General features: G+C 36.0%; 1 protein-coding gene across 2 annotated transcripts in view; it reads right to left on the reverse strand.

Annotated features, from left to right (window-relative positions):
• Hcf (Host cell factor) overlaps nucleotides 1-22,110 on the reverse strand; it is a 502,792-nt gene that overhangs the window by 69,673 nt on the left and 411,009 nt on the right. For both annotated transcript variants that reach the window (XM_090390794.1, XM_090390792.1), the window contains exon 24: nucleotides 15,497-15,631. In XM_090390794.1, the coding sequence (XP_090246920.1) occupies nucleotides 15,497-15,631 (135 nt within the window). The remainder of the gene's footprint in view (nucleotides 1-15,496; nucleotides 15,632-22,110) is intronic.

A 22,110-nucleotide genomic window follows, 5' to 3' on the forward strand; every position in this document is an offset into this window, starting at 1 on the left:
TTCCTATCATACCAGCTTTGTTGATTCTGTTGTCTATTTCCATATTTAATTTACCATCTTCATTAAAAATTCATGCTTAAGTAGCTGAAATATTTTACTAAATGTTCTCTAGGTTCTCCATTCACAATGCAGTTGATATTTTCAATGCTTCTGCCTATTTTCACTGTCTTTGTCTTGTTATTGCTGACCTTCATACCATATCTATTACAACAGTTATTCAATTTAGTAAGAGAATCTTGCAGACTTGTAGCAGATTTATTTAGAAGTATAACATCATCCACATAAAGCAAAGAGCTGACATTAACATCTCCAATTTATATATCAGATTTAATACCACTTTCCTTCATAATGTGATCCATATTGATAATGAATAACAGAGGGGATAATGCACATACTTGTCTGACACCCAGATTTAACATTAAACCATCTTCCTGTACTTCCTTCAATTCTAACTGCTGACTTACAACTCAAATAAAGACTAAGTATTGCTTGATACAATTGACAACATACAACTATAGGATTTGGAATGGCTTCTCTCTCTTGGCACCTTGTCATATGCATTTTCCAGATCTACAAAACTTAAATACAGATCTTTGTTATATTCCCATGATTTCTCAACCACCTGTCGTAAAGTGAAAATCTGATCCTGACAGCCTCTATTTGGCCTGAATCCAGCTTGTTCTTCACCAAGCTTCTCTTTCACAATCCTTCTCAACCGTTTCTCAGTATACTGACTAAATCTTACCAGGAACACTCAGTAGAGAAATACCTCTAATTCTCACATTGAGTTTTATTTCCCTTTTTATATATGGGAACTATGAGAGCTACTCCAATCATATGGAATTCGTCCCTCTGTCCAGGCCTTCTGAACTATGCAGTGCAGTCACTGTAAGATTCTGGTCAAATATCATCTACTCCCACTGCCTTTCCACATTTCAAGCTTTTGATGGCTTTTCTACTTCAAGTATGAATTTGTATTCCTGATTGCATGCCTGATGAGTGTACTTTTTTACTCCTGTGCTGTCACTGATTGTTTCATTTAGCAATTTTTTGAATAATTACTCCATACATCAAGGATATATTTTACTCCAGTTTTCATGACACCTTTATCATCTCTAATTCCTTTTACGAGAAGGTTCACTTGTAGAGAGGAAGAAGTTACAATATTCCCATACAACTTTTACAAGCCATTTCAAACATCTTCAATAAGGAAGTAGGGTGATATAAATTCCCTCCCCCAGCCCCATACAAGAGAGATCCTATATTACTACAGTGCCATGTGCAGCAAGTGATTAGAGAGGAAGAAGGAATCTGAAAAAGCTGAGGATTGTATTCATTGAGAAAAATAGTATGAGGATTTAATTCATTGGGAAAATGGTATGGCTGTTCCAAACAAAGAAGAGGTAGATAAAATTAAGAAAGAAAACGAGCAGGTTGGCTCAATAAGTAATGCTTACAACTCCTAGCAAAAAGTATCCAATCAACGACTGTAACATGAACATTGTATATATATTAGGATTTATTTTCCTCAATACATAAATTTTGACCACTTCGAACAGTCATGAATATAAATACAATTAACAAAGAAAATTTATTTCAAAAAATATTTTATAGTTACTTTTATCCAGAAATTAGATGACACCAAACCCTGAAGAAAAAAGTATGAGATCATTCTTTGATCAGGAAATATATATCTGATCACCGAACTCAGTATTTTGTTATTGCTCCTTTAGCCCAAATGATTGCTTTCATCCATCGTGGCATGGATTCAATAAGCTTTTGACAATTGGTTGGCAGAATTTCACTCCAGCCTCCCGAATTGCTTGATGTAATTTGACACCATTTGTGGACTTTTTGGTGTTGATTTTTTGCTTTAAAATATTCCAAACATTTTAGATTGGATTAAGATCCATGCTATTCAAAGGTCAAGTCAGTTTTAAGTGGAGTGCTTCCATGGTTTTTGCAGATAGTTCTTGATTCGTCTGCTGCAGTGATGAGATGCATTCTCATCTTGAAAAATTAAGTCATTGGAATCCTGGAACCATTCTTGGATACCAGGAACCTAAATTGCTCTAAAATCTTTTTGTAGACTTCAGAGTTGACTGTACATAATACAATACATAGTTTTCCAACAACTTGTGATGTCATGCAACCCCAAACAGTAAATGAGGGTGAAAATTTAGCCTCGCATTAATGCACTCATCGAAGAACTTTCCACCAACTCTTCTCCATACAAAGGTATCATTATCATCACCGGTTCCAAGGCAAATTCGAGATTTGTAACTAAAAATGACTTTTTTTCAGTCATCAAATTCCCAATTTACATGATTTTTACACCACTGGAAATGCACTTTTTCTTGTGTTGCTTTGTAAAAAAAGGTTTTGTTTTAGCTTTGCAAAAGTGAAATCCTTGACCATTTAGCTGATTTCATTTCATACTGTACAGTCACTAACCTTCACTCTGTAGTTCGACCATGCAGCATTAAGTTGTTTGGATGCTGAACGGAACATGGCTTTTGCAGGATCATCTAGTTTTCTGTCCTGTTAGCATCAAGTGGCACATGGATGTCCACTTCAAGGCATGTTTTTTACACTATTAGTCGAACGATATTTTTTTCAAACGTCGCATACAGTACATCGAGTAATCAGTAATTAGTAATTGAGTAATCAGTTAATTATAATCATTGAGCCAAGGTTGAATCATTTCAGTACCACAATGTTTTTCCCAAATGAAGAAGTGAAATGGAGAGTGCAGGCCTCAGTAAAACTGTAGATAGGATTTGACTTTGAAAAAGTAGGCCAACAATGTTAGGAGGGATGTAGGTGAAAGCCCAAAGTCTTGCAATATTCTAGCATTCATGGAAAACTCTGATAAAAGTAAGCAGACAATCTAATCACAAATGTCAGGAGGAAGACCATGAAATGGTAGACTGGTAAAGTGGTATCTACATTCCCATATTTACAAATATCCATGCTATTGCAGGATAGAAATCCAATGTGTTGGCTGGAGAGCAGATATTCTTGTCATTTGGCCACTCAGGCTGGTATTTTTTTTTTTTTTTTTTTAATAACCACCATTACTCATTCTTACAACTAAAATATGACAATGCCATGTACAGGCAAGTGATCAGAGAAAAGAAAGGAATCTGTTCATGTTTCTGTTGGAGAAAATTGCAAGGTTTAAGGTAACAAGAGGTGTACCTCAAGGATCAATGCATGGTCCAATGTTATTCAATCTGTATATTAATGATATTGGGAAGGATCTGACAAGGACATACAGCTATTTGCTGATGATGCCAAGATAGGTAGGGTAATCAGGAATGCTACTTACAGAATGATTTGAATAGGTTGGAATTATGGGCATGGGAAAATGAGTGTCAGTTCAATGTGAGTAAATGTAAAGTCATTCACTTCGGCATGATTAGATATCCAATGTCGTATTATATTGGTGGGATTATGCTAGAAAAAACTGATGAGGCTAGGGATCTTGGAGTGTTAATAGATAGAAAGTTGAAGTTTAGGGACCATGTGGCAAAGATTGCAAATACAACTCAATTTATGAAGGGTGGGGAAAGAACGGGAGGGCATCCTTGGAAGGTGAGAATGAAGGTCGCCAAGAAGGGTGTGAGGGATAAATTTTTCTCTCAGAGGGTGGTGTGTGATTGGAATAGATTGTCATTGGATGTTGTGAGTGCAAGCAGTGTGAATGAATTCAAGAATAAGTATGATAGCTGGTATGTGTAATATGTGGCCTCCCTCGATGAGTCTTGACTCCCTGAAGGTCTCTCTTAATAATAATAAAAATAGTAGGGAAATGACTGTTCAAAAGGAAGAGGATAAGCTGCCATATATGGATGATGATCAGCATTTGCCTATTGTATGTGATTAGAGGAATGTAAGGAATGGTGGCCAGTTCAGTAGAGCAGACTCCATGGAAATACCTACAGGAAAGACATAATGCAGAAACAGTATCTGTGGGAAAGTGATCAGAGGATATCGTCGAGAGAGAGTGTGTTAAGTGCATCTATAAAGTGAATCGCTCTCTTTCATGTATAATCAAAGCATTTCTGAGGGAAGTTTTTGGTGCACCATCTTAGATGCAAGAACAATATTCTAAGGTTGAATGGATTTGGAATTTATAGTGTTAAAATTAATAAAGTAATGCTTAGAATACCAAGCTTTATGGAGGCTGAAAAAGCTATTAATGTGATGTATTTATGCCAGGATATGCTAGATGTGAGTGTCAACTGAGTAAAACAACTGATCTTGGTTAGCGAGCAGAATATTATCAAAAGCGAGAGAGTGAAACAAGATCTTTCTTCCAGGAAATAGGACCGTGTTTTGGTAACATTAAAATTCCCTAATTATCTTCATCCCATCACTTGTGAATAGCTACAAGATCAGTGTTTAAGGTATTAGTAATAGAAGATCTTGAAGCTTGAATTATTATAGCACTACAAAGTTTTGTAAATGAAAGAAGAATGGAGTGTACTGTCATCAGCAAAGCAACAAATAGAACTGCACATCAGTGAGAAACCACTAATGTAAAGGGGGGGGGGGTAAGTGAAAGCACAGCACCTTAGGGTACCCTGGCAATGATAGAAAAATCAGATGTAAGGGAAGCATCCACCATCACGTGTAATAAGTGACCAGAGAGGAAGCTGACGATCTTCTAACAAAGGGTAGGGGAGGGGGGGGAGAGAGAGAGAGAGAGCATAAGATTCAGTTCAGTAAGAAGGCCATGATGCAAGACTTGATTAAATAATTGGATTATGAAGAATGATCATGTGAGGTTCTCCAAATCTTTTCGTGGCCTGTGTTCAAAGATACGCAAGATTAGTAAAGAGAACTGCATAAGAACAAGAATAGGAGAATTGGTGATTGCTAACTAACTGATAAGTCTCTAGGCAGTGAAGAAGCTAGTTGTTGCTGACCTTTTCTCCATCACTTTTGAGAGTACTTACTGAGGTGAGGATGATGAGAAAGGCAATAGAGAATGGGTGTTAGTTCTGGAGCACAAGCATAAGCATTAAGTACAAGTGGAGGGATAATACCTGGACTAGGAGAATTATTAGTATCAAGGCTACTGAGTATTTTTTCTGATTCCCTTCTGATGAAAGATCAGAGGTCACATACTGTGGTGTGGAATGTGGGAGATTTGCCTTGGTCATCTGAAAGATATTTAGAAGAGGAGAGTGATAGTCTGCCTTATCTTCAGGAGATGTTACTATTGTTCCACCATAATGTGAAAGAGTGGGTAAAAACAGTGTAGGGCAGAAGTTTTGCCAGCAGCCTTGGATAAGGACCAGAATGTTTGACTGCCATTCAAGTAAGAGGCAAACTTAGCACACTTGGTCTTTCAATTTTGTTTATTTATTTATATTTTTTCTGGCAATTGCTAGTGTAAGCTTAGTGAGCAGCTGGTGTTTTAAACTTGAGCCACCGAGTGTATGATGTCTTTTTATTTTGGTCTAATTTGGAACCTTTGTTGGAAAACCAAGGCACTCACCTCAGGAATAATTTTAGTCACTAAATTGGAGCAAGTACTGTATAAGAAGAATGAAAGCAATAATCAGACTGTTGAAAACAGCCACAGATATCCTAAAGGTCATCCCACCATATTCCACTGCATTGTGATATGAAGTTGAGACTAGCTTAGAAGACAGCATGTGGAAAAATAAATATGGGCAAGGTTACGTCAGTGCTGCCAACATCAGCAGTGTTTTTGGAGAAAGAATGATCTGCATAAGATCATTATTGACAGCAGACAATTCAGCTTCTCCTCCAGCTTGGTTGAAGTTAGAGAAAGGGAGCCAGTTGGAATTATGGATGTTGAAATATCTAAGGAAGATTATCTCACAGTTTGGATAATTAGACTATTGTGATCAACTTTCAGAGATGGATAATCAAAAAAGGTCAGAATAGATATGAATTGGAAGAGCAATAAAGGCAGTAAATGAAGTCAACAAAATGTAGCAAGGTTATCAGACCTGACAAAAGTGCAAGTTTCATGCTTCCTGTGGAAAGAATCATACTTTTTTATATTTATTTTTTTATGCGACTTTCACTCGTGAAAGGTTGTAAAACTGATAGTACATTAGTACCATGGGTAGGAAAGTCTTTCCCCCCACCCACTCCCATATCTAGAGACAACACAGAACTTTGCCAAGCCATTTCAGACCCCCAATACATTCATACCCACAGCCTCAGTTAGAGAGGGGATATGCTAATTGCTTAACCAATCAGGACAGCAAATGCATGATGTAATGTAGAAAATAGTGGGCTGTAGTTGTGGAAGATGCTGTTGAGGTTCAGTTATGAATAAAAGATTAGGTTTGGATGTTTGCGGTGGTGGTAATATGAGTAGTAAGGCCTGGTTGTTGGCGATTTAAAAAAAAATTTTTTTTTTTAAACATGCAGTTATGTTGATTTGTTGAATATTTTGGGGTGTATTTTATTATTTTATTTGTTGTATTTTTGATATTTTTTGTAGTTAACTAGAGTGACACTGTTTTTTTTTTTTTTTTCATGGTAATAGAATATTGGGAAAGGAAAATTATAGAGTGAGGTATTCAGTAGGAGTGAAGGACTTGTTGACACCATTCACACACAGGGAGTGCTAGATTTCAATCTAGCAGTGGCCTTGACAGTGCTTCCTGCAGCAGTTTTACTCATATTCTCTCTCCAGGAACAACATTGCTGAGTAAAGAGCAATTATCTCCCAAGATGTGCCTGGATGGAATCCAAGTATAGCAACTTGGGAAGTCTTCCAAAATGTTAGATTCAGGTTCAGTCAGCTCCATGTACTATCAGCAACTGGCCTATGTAAAACTGCTTTACTGCTGTACCCTTCAATGAAGGAGGCACCGGTATCCAAACAGAATAATTATGTTGTAGGGAGCATGCCTAACATGGCCACAACAAAGCCTCCAAAACACAGAGTGGTTTGGTTTCACTGTGCATGACTGTAATCTGATGAATTGATTGAACAGGATAAAAAATGAGATTTTATTGAATTTCATAAGTTAGTTCAGTGCTAATATAAGATAGATTAAAATTTATGAATTAAATAATATTGAAGATGTCAGTATTATATAAATATGTATGTAAGAAAACAATGAGAGAGAATGAAAGAGATTATAAACTATAAGCAAATATGCACAAGTCAACCCTATGTGGATGGTGAATTTTATAACAGGTGCATATGCATCAAACTACCTAGACCACAGTCGGCAATGCAGCACCCACGAGTGTCATGGTACCCACAGTGAATTTTTAGTGCGCCCTCAGAGAAATTATTGTAAACTGCTATATTTGTGCCTATTAAGACGAGAGACCACTGATCATAAGTAGTTTGAGTTGTTGACGTCATCTAGTTGTCAATGAGACCATTCTCACTACATTTCACACCACTTCTAAACGTTGTTAGAACTCTGTTTTTTAGTATGTGTGTTTGTTATACAGAAAACTTGGAAACGGAAATAATTAATTTACAAAACAATATAATTTTAAAAGCTCATCATGATGACAAAATGTTCTGGAAGTTAGTAGATAGAAATACTTTTCCTATTCTGAGAAAATGCTTGCTAAAAATTTATTCATATTGTGCAACTACATACAAATGCGAGAGCCTGTTTTTTCAAATATGGCATATTTGAAATCAAAATATCAATCTCAACTTACAGACTCACATTTGGATAATTGTTTAAGAGCAGGTACTTCAAACTATATGCTTGATTATAAAAAAATGAGCAGATGATGTCAAAGGGTTTCTCATTAAATCCTATTGAATTTATATTTTTTGTATTCATTTATTATTTTATTTTTTATAGCATTTTATATTAATTCATATATGACAAAAATATATGTTGTAAAAGCGAGTTAAATAAAATAATGTTAAAATTTGAAACCTCGGTCTTCCTTACGAAAAAGACCTAACAAGAGACCAAGATTAGGTGGCTTGATGCTGTTAGAAATGCGTTAGAAGGCTGATATTTAAGATATGACAAAACTGGAATCCTGACAAATAGTTGCACATCAATTAATACATGAATGCAAAGTGTCCAGTGAAACTGAAATAACATTTACTTACTACTAGAATAACATGGATATGAAGCATAAATTATTTGGTATATTTCATCCATATAGCCATTTGGGTGGTTAATTTTGAGGAAAATTGTTGATAGGAGGATCTTGTACACCCACTGAGGATACATATTAGGAATTTGTCAATTAGTTACTGATAGTTACTAAGTTTGTGGTTCCCATGCTTATCTATCCTTTTCTTTCACTGAGTTGGTTTTGGATAGTGGTGTTAATTTTTCCTTAAAGGTATCTCAGATATCCTCTAAAAACATAAAACCAACCTCAAAAACATTTGGTAGTATAATTGTTATAAGTACTGTCCACATAAGATGACGAATAACAGTGGGTATGGAGCTTTGTTTTACACCTGATTTACATCAGTCCATCTTCCTGTTCACTTTCAATCTTAAGACTTACATACTACTGTGTATAGTGTTCATTTTATGAGGGTGGTCTGAAAAGTTCTCAGCCTTAACCATAGATGGCAACACTATTGGCAAGAATTTTTTTTTTCTAAGTTGGTACATCTTTATAAGCATTCATGTGAAATTGCAAGTCATTCTATCAAGTAGTTTGTTTTATAGCTGTCTAAAGCAAAAGTGTTGTCTGTATCCCTTGAAATGGATAAAATTGAGTAGCGTGCAGCTATAAAATTCTTTGTAAAAGAAGGTTTAACGCCCAAAGAAATTCATTAGAAGTTCATAAAAGTTTATGGGCACTCTTCTCCTTCATTTTCGACAATTAAGAAATGGGCTGCCGAGTTTAAACATGGCCATACCAGCCTTGAAAGATGCTCCATGTGAAGGACGTCCAAAGAGTGTAACAACACCAGAAATCATTCATCAAGTGCACAATATAGTATTGGATGACCGGCGAGTCAAAGTGTGTGAAAATTGCTGAGACTATAGGCATTTCAAAAGAATGTGTAGGATGTTTTGCATGAAATATTGCATGTGAAAAAGCTTTGTGCAAGATGGGTGCTGCACTTGCTCACAGAGATCAAAAACCCACTCGCATGAAAATCTCTGAACAGTGCTTGGAGCATTTTAACAAGAATAAAACCGATTTTGTGCATCAATTTATTACTATAGATGAGGCTTGGATTCACCATTACACACCAGAATCCAAACAGGTCAAAAAAGTGGACAGAAACGGTTCTTCAGCGCCAAAGAAGACAAAGTCGGTTCCATCAGTAGGAAAGGTCATTGCATCGGTGTTTTGGAATGCTAAAGGCATTTTGTTTATTAATTATCTTGAAAATGGCAAAACAATAACCAGGAAATATTATTCCGATCTTTTAACCTGACTAGACGAAAAAATTCATGTGAAAAGGCCCAGATTGCAGAAGAAAGAATTCATCTTTCATCAAGACAATGCACCTGTCCACAAAAGTGCTTTGGCAATGGGAAAAATTAAAGAATCTGCCCTATGAATTGTTGGAACATCCACCCTAGTCCTTAGATTTGGCTCCCTCTAACTTTAATTTTTCCCATTGGATGGGAAACAAAACTAAAACTCTTCCTCATGGTCAGCGTTTTTCTTCGAATCAAGAGGTGATTGCAGCTGTAGAGGGATATTTTGCAGATCTTACTTAGAACCACTACAGGCATGGGATAATGGAGCTGGAGCATCGCTGGAATAAATGTATTAGTCTTAAGGGAGATTATGTTGAAAAATAAAACTAATTTCGAAATTATAATTTTGTTTTTTCATTGTTAGGCCGAGAACTTTTCAGACCATCCTCTTACACCATATTACTGTAGGTTTTTGAAGTTTTTTCCTTTATAACTTTATCAATTTTTTTGGATGCAAGAAACTTAAATACAGATTCTTATATTTCAAAATTTCCTGACTGTATCCCATAAAAATCCGATGACAACAAGACCTAATTGGCCAGAATCTGAAGAGTTCTTTATCTAGTTTCTACTTGACAATTTTTCTTATCCTCTTGTTGGATATATTAGCATTAATATTACCTAGAATACTTACTGAATGCAAGAATTACAGGGAAATTTCTCTGTAATTCTCACATTGTTTTATTTTCCATTTTACAGATGGGTACTATAAAGGCTCTATTCCAATCATCTGGAATTCAACCATCAATTATGCAATGAAGTTAATGCAAAGCTTTTATGCCTCCATATCTGAGCACTGCAATAGATACAGAAATGGTCAAGTAGAATAAATGATATGAAGAATTCTGGTTAAATATCATCTATTCCAGCTACCTTTCCACATTATGTACCACAATCTCTAATACTGATATGCAGTTATTACTAAATATATCCTGAATATTTCCTAACAACAATATCTTCACTGCTTATTTCATTTGATGCATGTGTGTGCACTGCTCAGAAAGAAGTCAATGGACAAGGTGCAATGTGCTACGTAATGAGTTACGTGTTTGTAGCTGGTAAAAATTGGAGGAATATGATGCTCCCAAGTCAGCACAACTTTGTCCGGGTGAAATGGCTGTGAGAAGGGAACTGATAGATTTTGAAAGAGGCTTTGTGATAGCATGCCATGAAGCAGGCCTATCTCTATGGTAAATTGTTGACAAATTGGGCTATCCCAGGTCAATAATCAGTGATACTATTCTGGTATGGAAGGATAGGGAGTCAACTGCAAGTGCTACTCACAGTGGGCAACCCACCACACTCACTGAATGCAACTGTTGGGTGCTACAAAGGATAACATGTAAAAACTAACATGTTGAATGCAGAGCTCTGGGCATTGACTGGAACATGAATCTGCACACCAAAACACTCAGAACTGAAGTGGACAACATGCAGCATCATCTTCAGTGGTGCAAATCATGTACAGTGTGATGTGGAAGCTTGGAACCTTGGTGATGAATCATGTTACACCCTCTACTGAGCATATGGATGGGTGTGGGTAAGGCAGATGCCTGGTGTGAACATCTCTTACCAGAGTGCATAACACCAACTATGAAATTCAGAGGTGGCAGTGTGATGGTATGGTCCTGTTTTTCCTGGTTTGATCTAGGACCTTTGTTTGTAGGAATTCAGTGTTGATACCTCTTGGAGTTCAGTATTGCCATGAGCACTGAACTCCAAGAGGTATCAACACTCTGGACAATGCAATGCTTCCTACTTTGTGGCGTTTCTACGGAACTAACCATTGTCTCTTGCAGCAAAACAATGCACCATGTCTAAAGCTGCTGCTGTAACTGTGTGGTTTTGGGAACATGAACGTCACTTGACTAGCTCCACAGAGCCTTGATCTCAACCTACTGAATATCTGTGGGATGAAATGGAGTGTCGGGTCAGTTCAATGGATGTCTTCCTTACGTCAGTCCAGGACCTCATTATATGCTTACAGTAAGAATGGTCCACAATTTCCACTGATTGCTGCAGTCATCATAACAGGAGGAGGTCCTACATCTTATTAAGGTGGGCACCATGGTTGTTTGTTCCTTATACTATGGTGTCCGTTGACTTCTTTCCAAGTAGCGTATATACAGGCAGTTCCTGACTTATGTAAATTCGGACTTATGCAAATTATCCTGAAAGGGGTTAAAAAGTGATGAAAGGCAATTTTTTTATTTATCCCAGATGAGTTATTTGCATGTTATCTAATGGCAGTTTTCTGCAAGGCAGACAACCTACTTAGCACATGTATAGGCTTTCCTCAGTCTCACTTTCACATCTTCTTCCTCTTTATAGCGCCTTTATCCTGCTGGTGAAGGGTCCGCTATGATCATGCAACTGACTGTAGGAAACCCAAACTAGTTTGTTGCAAAGTCTGGTGTTGGGGGAGGAGGGCAATTTTTTTATGACTGTAGAAGTGTGTGTTCACTTTCATATGGATATCATATATTTTTAATATTTGCATGCATACTTCTTAAAAATTCAAGGACAAATACATGACATTCAACCATGTTATTGAGAGACTTAAGTCACAATAAAAGCAATAACAAACCAGTATTCAGTCATCTCTTAATGTTTTCACAAGGAAGGTCAAATGGCCAAATTAAACAATTTGTTTTACTGTGTCATATTGTGTTGCATTAATAATTACTTATTAAAATTCGATTTGTGTGTAAATTCTAAGAATGAAAGTAACAGAAATAATCTTTACAGCACATTAATGCATTACTGCATACATATATTGTAAATGCAACAGGATGCAATTAATGGGTGAAGACTGTTAAATCCAACTTATGTGACTTGGGCAGTGCATACATGTATGTATGTAATGTACTACCTAGTCTAGTCATAAACACTGTTATAACTTGAACAATGCATAAAATTTGACTCTATCAGTAAATCATTTACTGCTTTCAGCATATACAAACCACATGTATAATGTGCATATAGCAGCACTCAATGTTCGAAATTTCCCCCTTTTGACTTCACACATGCCTGAAGTCTGTGAAGTCACATATCAATGCATGCACAACATCCAACAGAAACGCTGCCATTCACTCCAAATCTACTTTCAGTTAGGAATGCTGGTATGTCATTTCTTGCAAGCTATGCTCTCCAGCTGCAACCACCACAATTTGAAGTCCAATAATTCAGATTGGGATTTTCAGGTGGCCAATCAGATGGGGGATATGTGGTCGAACACATTCACCACCAACAATTGTTGTGTGCAGGGACTGAGTCCCATTGGGATTTTGATCCCTTTCTCACTGATTACCTCTCTGAATCTTGGGTGCTATGGCATGTGTTGTGTGACCATATGGAGTATATATCTGATCATTTTTGCAGTTAAATGACTCTTCAATAGTGAACATCTCATCTGTGAAGAGGATATCTCTGTCTGTTGTTCACATACTGCCAGAGAAGTGCTTTTGATTTTATCATCCTCTGCTGCATAAGTTGTGGTGTTAGAAAGTGTCCAATAGAACGAAAGGCTCTCACCCCCAGATCAGCATGTGAGACATTGTTCTCTGTGAAACGTTCATCTCTCGTGACATCGTTTTCTGCATTCTCACAGGATTATGGCAGAGGCTTGCTTTCACAAGCTGTTGCATCCTAATACAGCATGGTCAATCTGTTCTTTGGCAGTCAGATATGTCTTCTGTATTGTTATAACAGTTAATAGTCCTATACACAAACATCCTACTGATCCCAAGTGTTTTTAACATGTTGAAAATACCATGTGGCCTGCATTTCAACCTTGTGAAGTGCTATTACAGCTACACAGTTCTCAATCTCTCCTAACCTGTACAGCATCACTAACAAAACCTCGCTCACACAATTCTGTGGACAGTGCATGAATGTGTAGAAATTGTACCAGTATTTATGGAAAGATTGTGTATACATACATGCAGACACACACACACACACTTTTATGTGACTACTGCCCATGAAAGTTGTAAAACTATATAATACAATAGTACCAAAAGTGGGAAAAGGGTTTCTTATTTTTGACTTTTTGAATTTTGTTTTATAATTTTCATTTCTCCATTTCTAAGATTTTTTTTAACAGTCTTCAAAAAATTCTACCACTTTTTTTTTTTTTGCATTCTTACTAAAGTCTTGCTAATATATTCCTACTAATGTCCCGTAAATCTAGAAGACATATACTACCATTTAAAGGCATCCAAAACCTGACACCTGTTTTTAGGCAAATCCCAAGGAGCAGCTACAACAAGCATGATCTATCTTAATTTTCCAAATTACCTGCTGTGATTTCCTTCTGTCAAGGTACAATGCACATAGCACATGTGCATGTGTACATCTGATACTGTTTACCTTGCCAGAGGAATATCAGACTGCACAAAAATCTCCTCTTTTTGACTTGATCTGGCTGAAAGCACTCAAAACTGTGCACTATCCATCTATTTCTACAGCTCACCAAATTATGAAAATCACCATAACTTGTTATTTTTCAATCTTGATTTCCCTACAATCCAACACTGAAGTCACGTTCCTAAGTAACAGCTCCAAAGAGAAGCTGAGGTATTTGCTGTTAGCAATAACTTAATGAAAATTGTCTACCTACCAATCAGAATACTAGACTCCTCTCTACTCATTCAATACTCCAGTTCTCTCCAGTGCTAACACAATGGTCAGACCACTGTTTCCCATTCCAGATCCAAATACTTTGCTCTGATAAGTTACAGAAATTATTCATTGCAGAATAAAGGCCTCATTTCCAACTATTCAAAATTCACATCCAGTATTTAAGCTTTGGTTTTCAAACTAGTGTACAATAAAATCAGCATCTTAAACTGATACAAAGCAAAAGCTCCAGCTTCATTCACAGCCTACACAGACCTGGCAAGAACTACAAAACCACCATTAATAAATCTACACCTGACTTCACAAGAGCTAAATGGAGAAAATCCTCTCTCTGTACCAATAGTAGTCATGTCATTTGTACTCATACTTCTCTCACTCTCCTTTTTTATCTTCAGGCATCATTCTACTCCTGCATATGTGACTAAGGCACATCACTTCCAACAATACATAAAATAATGCACAATGCAGTCTTACAGGCCTTTTCAGGTACTTTCAAGGGCACTATTCCACAGAATTGGCATCCCACCCTCCTCTAATTCTGCTAAGTACAATAAAATGAGCAGAAACTGGCCAACATTAAGCCCTTTAGTGTGAAAGACCTAGGTTCCATTTATTTACAGTTCACTACTGGCTGACTGAATGTGCTTCCTTCCACTTTCTCTCATTCGATTTCTACTTCTATTTTTTGAAACAATCTTTTTCATGAAGTACTCCCTAAGGAAAACTTCCAGATGTTCAAAAAGGGCATCCGAAGAAATCTAATTAATGTTATGATGGTTAATCCTACTATCTACATAGATTACTATCTGTATGAACTGCATGTATTTCTCAGCCATTTCAAATCAGTCATGTGAGATGAAAAATAGGCAGGATTTGAATCCAGGTCTTTTTAAATTAAAGGACTTAATAATTTCTGATGGACTACAGAAGCTATACACATATCTTCCTTTAGCAGACCATATATAATTATATAAATTATAGAGAGGCATACCAAATTTTGAATGGTTGTTGGAAAATGAAACCCACTGCAATGGTATATGGACAAGTGAAATTTAAATTGAATGAAAAAAGTAACTTTCCATTCTGTTGAAACATCTATGAACAAATTTATAATACTACCTGGATAGATTTCTGGATCATCTGGATATATTTTAACATGACTGTTTTTAAAACATTGCTCTTATTACATTTTTGATAAATTCCTTTGTTGATATATCAGCTGAAGTTGCATTATAGCATATATGAAGGTCCTACCATTAACACTAGCATTCTTAACAGAAATTTGAGTTAGACATTCAGAAACTAGACTGTAGTAGGAAATGACAATAAATGATGCTATAATTTTAATAAATGAAACCAAAGATTTATTAAATAAAAAATGACAAAAGATAAGAATTATCAAATGAAAAACTTACATCTTCCTTTTTCTCTTCCAGTGGCAAGTAGAAATGGGAAACAACAGATGAAGTGTCCTTAAATATGCCGACATCAAACCACTGATTTCCCTTTTTGGGCTCTGTTTTTGGTTGTATGGGTGCTGTTGGTGGATCCTGTAGTACGAAAATAAACAATAAAAGATCAATGCCTTTGCCAACAAACACATTTTTCATTTGTTACTTCAAGATTTGCCTTAATCTTAGGATTATCAAAGTTTGGATATTTGCATATCAAAAGCAAATGTTCTTAGCAATTTCTATACACAAAATATGAAATCTAAAGATATACACATCGACTCATCATGAAGCAACCGTCTCATTCACGTTGAAGTTTCCTGGGACAAAAATTATTAGTAATGTTTTAATTTTTTTTATTAAAACTAAATATTAAATTATTAAAAATTTTTAATACTTAATTTAATCGAAAAACCTAAATTAATTATATGCACACTATCCCAAATTTATATAGGTGGTCCTTGACTTGCATATAATCTGAACTTCTAGACATAATACTCCTAAGATATGTTTCCTGCACAAGATTTGGTCTTACATGAGCTGGCAAATGGACAGTTTGATGTAACAAAAGTTTGTAATGCCTGCCAGCCAAGATTAGCATTGCTGTGTTTGTCTACAATGTTGTATTTATTAGTTTATGCAATTACAGTGGTATCTCGCTAATCTGAACCCTCCAGTAATCCGAACTGCAGTTTGAAACAAAAAAAGTTTTATTTAATACGTATTATTATTTTGTGTACTGTTATTTTTTTAAATAATTATTATTTGAACTATTATTATTTATTTTATTATTATTACAATACAGTATTTTTTTCATACTGTCGATTGTACAGTTATACTGTAGGCCTATTTTGATTTATTGTGTGTTCATGTTTGCTTGGGAAGCCGTCGAACCTGAAGCAATTCGAGCATCATGGAAAAAACTGTACCTTTCGAGAATTTACCAAGATGACTTCGGTGATACACCAAAAGAGGAAATTCAAAATGTGCATAATTTGGTAAAAAAATATAAACCTAGATGTTGAAATTTCACAAACAGATGTTACGGAATGGATTACAGGTAGAACCGAAAGTGAATTCGAAATCATATCGGATGCTGAAATTATAAATATCATGATGCAAAATGAATTAGAAGACGATGACGATAAAGAACTCGAAGAAAAAAAAGTAAAACATTAAAAGCCAGTTGACAGTTTTAATATGTGTATAGAATGTACTAAGCAGAATGATACACCATTCCATAAAATTTTATTGATAATGCAGCTCCGAGAAGCATTCGAAAAAAGTTTAGCTTCCAAGAAGCAAAAGAAAATCGGTGACTTTTTTACAAAGAAATAAAAAACTTTTTTTGTGCTATTTTGTGAAATTTTTTTGTGTTGTGTACAAGAAAGTGATATTTTTTTTTACGCAAATTAAGTTATGTACAGAACTATGCAATTTTATTAAATCAGAATAATAACCAATACAGGTACATACAAACAAAATAAACTTGTGTACTGTATTATTTTTTAAGTTTTACATTACAGCACAGTAGCTTTTTTTTCCTACCTGTTACTTCATTAATTTACAGAATTAAGTTGATGTACCATTAAAATCTGATTATTTTTGTCTTAAACTCTAGTTATTGTTGTCTCTTGGGGAAAATTCGCTAATCCGAACGAACACGGTTTTTATTAGTTCGGATTAGCGAGATACCCCTGTAAATGAATATTTTATTGCATTTTCTCATTATAAAAAAAAGTTGAAAATGGGAAAATGAAAGTGTAGATATTAACAAATATGAAAAACTAATACTATTAAATCACTATGCATGCTGAAAGTGCATTGGCCTTTCCCATAATGCATGAAGATATTTCACGTGCAAATTTTTTTGCTTACAGTTCGATAAAGGATTAAACCAGTAATATAATTTCTTGGCATCTTTAATTTATAGTATAAGCAAATGAAATTTTTTTAAACAAGATGAAAAATAATAAACAATGAAAACGTGAAAGCAGGAATATTAGCTGGTATAGTTGTGTACTATAAACATAATGTGAATCATATCCAAGGTCTGTAAATGTGAGACTTCGGATGAATGAAGACCAAACTTGGTGCAGGATGATGCCTCAATTCTTATTGCAGTGAGTGGGAATGATTAGCATTTTGAAAGGTTTAAATTTTCTGGCAAAACAGTTATGTTCAATATAAGACATTTATGTGTGTTTTTTTTTTTTGCCAAAAGCCAGTCTGTGTTTTCTTTTTGATATCTTTAAAATGTCCTGATATGGGTTTCTCCAGAATATCTCGTTTGTCCAATATATATCACATGAACAGTAAATTTGCAGGCAACCTGGATTCTATAAGGGAGAGGGAAGAGATTTTGGAGGCTGTTAGATTCTGAAGATTTTATATAGTGGAGTGAAGGCCACCTTTATGTGATAACCTCAGAAAATGCAAGAAATTTTGCCCATAACATTACATTGCAGGTAAAGGGTGATAATTACATTACAAAGTGATCACTCCTCTGAAATCATTCATATTTATCAAATATCCTTAAGATATAATTGATATCTTGTGGGATGTTTGTGAAAGTCTGGTGATTATTAATTTAGTGCTATCATATCATAGAATGTACATCTTCAGCAATATGGAAAAAAGAGCAGAATTAAAGAAAGATGGAGAGTTATGATGGTAAATGATTTGATGCACAGGCTATGTAGAAGGAACGATTTTCAGATTTTGGATGTGTGGGGTGTGTCTGAGGAAAGAATGGATGGACAACCTGCTTGAATGTGTTGAGTATCAGGAGTCTGGAGAAATTATTTATTGGTATGAGACAAAATACTAAGAGCCAGGAAACTACATTATGATGAAAGGAATGGCGAGAATCTATGGGTAAAATCAACCAAGTTATACGATTACGTTAGGGATATGAATGTGCCGTACAGAATCATATAGAGGTGATTATGATGAAATAATGACTGTGTGCTCATCAAGTTTGGATTTATTAAGCATATACAAAGATATCTGCCAAGTGAGGCATTATAACTCTGTTGCTAGAGGCTAAAGCAGCAATGCTTGTAGTTTCGCTATTAATAGGTGACTAGTGAAGTCCTTTAGTCTAACTATGCCTTGTGGTTAAAATAACTAATGGAAGCAGTTTACCATTTTAGCAGCAACAAGAACTGGAAAGATGTACATACTGTCCTACATTCTTGGAATTAAAATACCTATAGATATCTTTTACATCGAGTATATGAAATAGACATCATGTGGAAAAGAAACTTCAACTTCATCACAATGCTGATAAACATATCTGGTTCTCCATTACTGAACTGATCTTTGCTATGTGTTTAAGCTTATAGGGCTCAGAGAGACAATGAATATAACTAAAACAGGGACTATGCTCATTCGCGAAACAAGGACAGTTGATTATAATGTGAATGATGGTTAGACGGTACTGCAGAACTAGAAGATGATTAAAATATGGAGCCAAGCAAGAACAATGGCCCTGAATAAACTAGACTACAAAAAATTTGATTTTGGATAGCGTGTTGGGTCTCTATTCCATGATGACTGTAACCAGGATAAAAGTTTAAAAGATAAAAGCTTGAGAAATAAACTGACCTAGCTGTATCTGCAGCTTGTTTCTTTAATCATAGGGGGGGGGGGATCCAACAGAAGTGTACATCCAAATGTAGCTTCCATAACTGTGAGAGCTTATGTAGCTTAAGGCAAGCTTTACAGCATACAATTTAGCAGTGAAGTTGTTAGATTCTAGCAGGATCTGAGGAGACATTATGCTGTCTGAGAAGAGAGCAGAAAATCCACTAGAACTCTTCTGAACTATCTGTGTAGACAGGCACAAAATCAGTTTTCCATTCTATCTGCTTGAAAGAGCCTGGTAGACAACAGGAGGAGTAGAATATAGCCTGCAGAAAGAAAAGATGAATGGTGGTAGGTATGAATGTCACAGTAGTAGTATATTTGATGGCATCTGTAAAACATTGTCTACCCTAAAACCTAGAGATTCTGAGAGTGCCTTTGTTTATATAACAACAGGGCTGTATGTCAGTCTGATGTGTGCTGTACATTTTCCCCCAAGGGCAAAAAATAGTTTGTCATGTGGGATGGTCTGGCAGGGATTTTATTTCGTTATCATATAGTAGAGACAGCTGTTGATAGGGAGGCAACAAGGGTTGTTCATTTGCCTCGACATACAGACTAGGGATTGCTGAAGTTCAAAAATCTCCAGTTACAATTCTTATGGGTTCATGGTAGATAGTATCCAACCGTGGCAGGGTACTTTCCCTTGCAGAAGCATAGACTTGGGAGTCACAATCAAGTTCTGATCTAATCAGTACATGGTACAACTAGAGCAAGAATATCTGTCAGCACCCTAAGAGGGGAAGAAAGAGTGTGAAGGATGTCCATCACTTTATGGCACTTATCTCACAAATGTTGTAAGTGAGAGAGAGAACTTTAGTTTGTTGTCAAATATTAGCTCCAAGAATTTGGCATCTGGTGCAACTGAAATTAAATGTATCATAGTCCGATTTATGGATTGGGACAAAGACCACATCTGCAGAAAAAATGCCCATAAACTGTCACTGGGAAAAAATCTGAATCATTTGTAAGTGCCCATTTTGAAACATGGTCAATGGTTTGCTGCAGCCATGTCTCTATGACCCTTATATTACATGAATGACTGACTGACTGACTTATTCCTCCTCACTCCACTGAGAGCATAGGGCCTTGATATAGATCTCAGTGCCTTGCAGAAATCCAACCTCACATCCGAGGCATTTGTCCACGTGCAAGGCGGAAATGACAAGAAGTAGGGGATTGCCCTGTAGGTTGAAGCACAGTGGGAACTTCGAGGGCCCCAAGCTGATACAGTAGCTGTGAAGGCCTGCAGAGAACCCAGAAAATTGCTGACTAACGGGGCTCTGGCACACCTAATTCCATGAAGAGCATCTGTTCTGATCAGAATCATACTACCGTGTCTGGGGAAGTCGACGGGTCGAGAACTGCAGCCTGGGATCTTGATGAGAAATATGCGACAAGGATTCTCAACATACTTCAGCTTAACATCAATGGCACTCAAAAAAAGATGGAAGAGCTTAAGAACATTTTATACAAACATAACATCCACATTGCATGCCCACAAGAAAAGAAAATCTGAAACTTTAAATCAAAGGCTATTCAACAATAAGGAAGGACAGACTGGATCATTCTGACAGAGGTCTAGCTATACTCTTACGGACCAAACGCATTAAATATAAAGAAATCATATCAACTACAAATAGCAATATAAATAGTAATGCAGAGGCTCAAGCAGTCAAGATATGTCTACCAAAATGCATCATTACAATAGTCAATGCATATTACCCAGATATAAACACAGAACTACTTAAGCAACTAAGTCAAACAACATCAGATATAAAGATCCTTTTACGAGATCTAAATGCCAAAAGCCCAACTTGGGGTTCCCCACAACTAGATCAGAAAGGAGCACAAATAGAAGACATGACTGACGATCTAAACCTTGAAATCATAAACAACAAGCAAAAGACATCTCTGTCAAAAACAACGAGTACAGAATCAGCAGTAGATTATGAAACTGCAAATCTTACCCAGTGGAAAATACTAAAGAATGCCATCAGTGATCATATGCCTATCATCACAACCATTAAGCAGTTAGTAAATAATAATAATTTGGTTTACCGATCAAGTGTTGATCAATTTTATTAACTGAACCAACTAGTTTCGCCACACTTATCTGTTGGCATCTTCAGGGCACTTCCATATAGGTTTAAACAATCTCACAATTATGCATAACTGCAAAACTGACAAGAATAAAAAACTGACTAGAATAATTACAAATAAAATAGTATCGAACGTGAGTGAAACATGTATCAGGTGTACAAGATCAGCTAGCTGTTGCTGAGGAACTTTCTGTAGTTTGTATTAAAGTTCATTTCTTCCATTTTTAAGGTTCTGATTAGGGTTTTCCATATCTCTGGGAGTATTAGGCCTTGGTTTCTGTTAAGGTTTACAGTAGAACGGGCGACTGTGGCTGCTTCTTTGAAAATTCTTGAATGGTAATCTTCCTCTATGTAAGGGGAACAGCTTTTGTCCCACTCGATGACATGGTTAGTTGTGGAGAAATGAGACGATAGGCCAGAAGTGTCCTGTCTGTTGTTTTTGACATAGCCAATGTGCTCCTTTTGCCTGATTTCGAGGCTTCTCGAAGTCCGTCTGATGTAACTAGAGCCACATGAGCATGGAATAGTATAAACTCCAGCATATTTATAGAACGGATGATTGTCTTTTGGAGATCTTAGTAGTTTACGAATAGATTCTATTGGTTTAAATGTTACTCTTATTTTGTGTTGCTTGAGGAGATTGGCGAGCTTGTTGGAGATGCCACTTACAAATGGAATTGCAATCGTTTTTATATATTGAATATCTTCTTGTTCTCTTTGTGGTGGTTCAGAGAAAAGGACTTTATTGACTAGTCTTCTTGGATAGCCGTTCAAGTACAGATTGTTGGAAATAAATTTTAACTCATCTTGAAGGGTCCTGTTGTCCAT

This window comes from Typopeltis vanoorti, chromosome 3 (genome assembly GCF_054136105.1).
Source record: "Typopeltis vanoorti isolate ZY-2024b chromosome 3, IOZ_Tvanoo_1.0, whole genome shotgun sequence".
Lineage (NCBI taxonomy): Eukaryota > Metazoa > Arthropoda > Arachnida > Uropygi > Thelyphonidae > Typopeltis > Typopeltis vanoorti.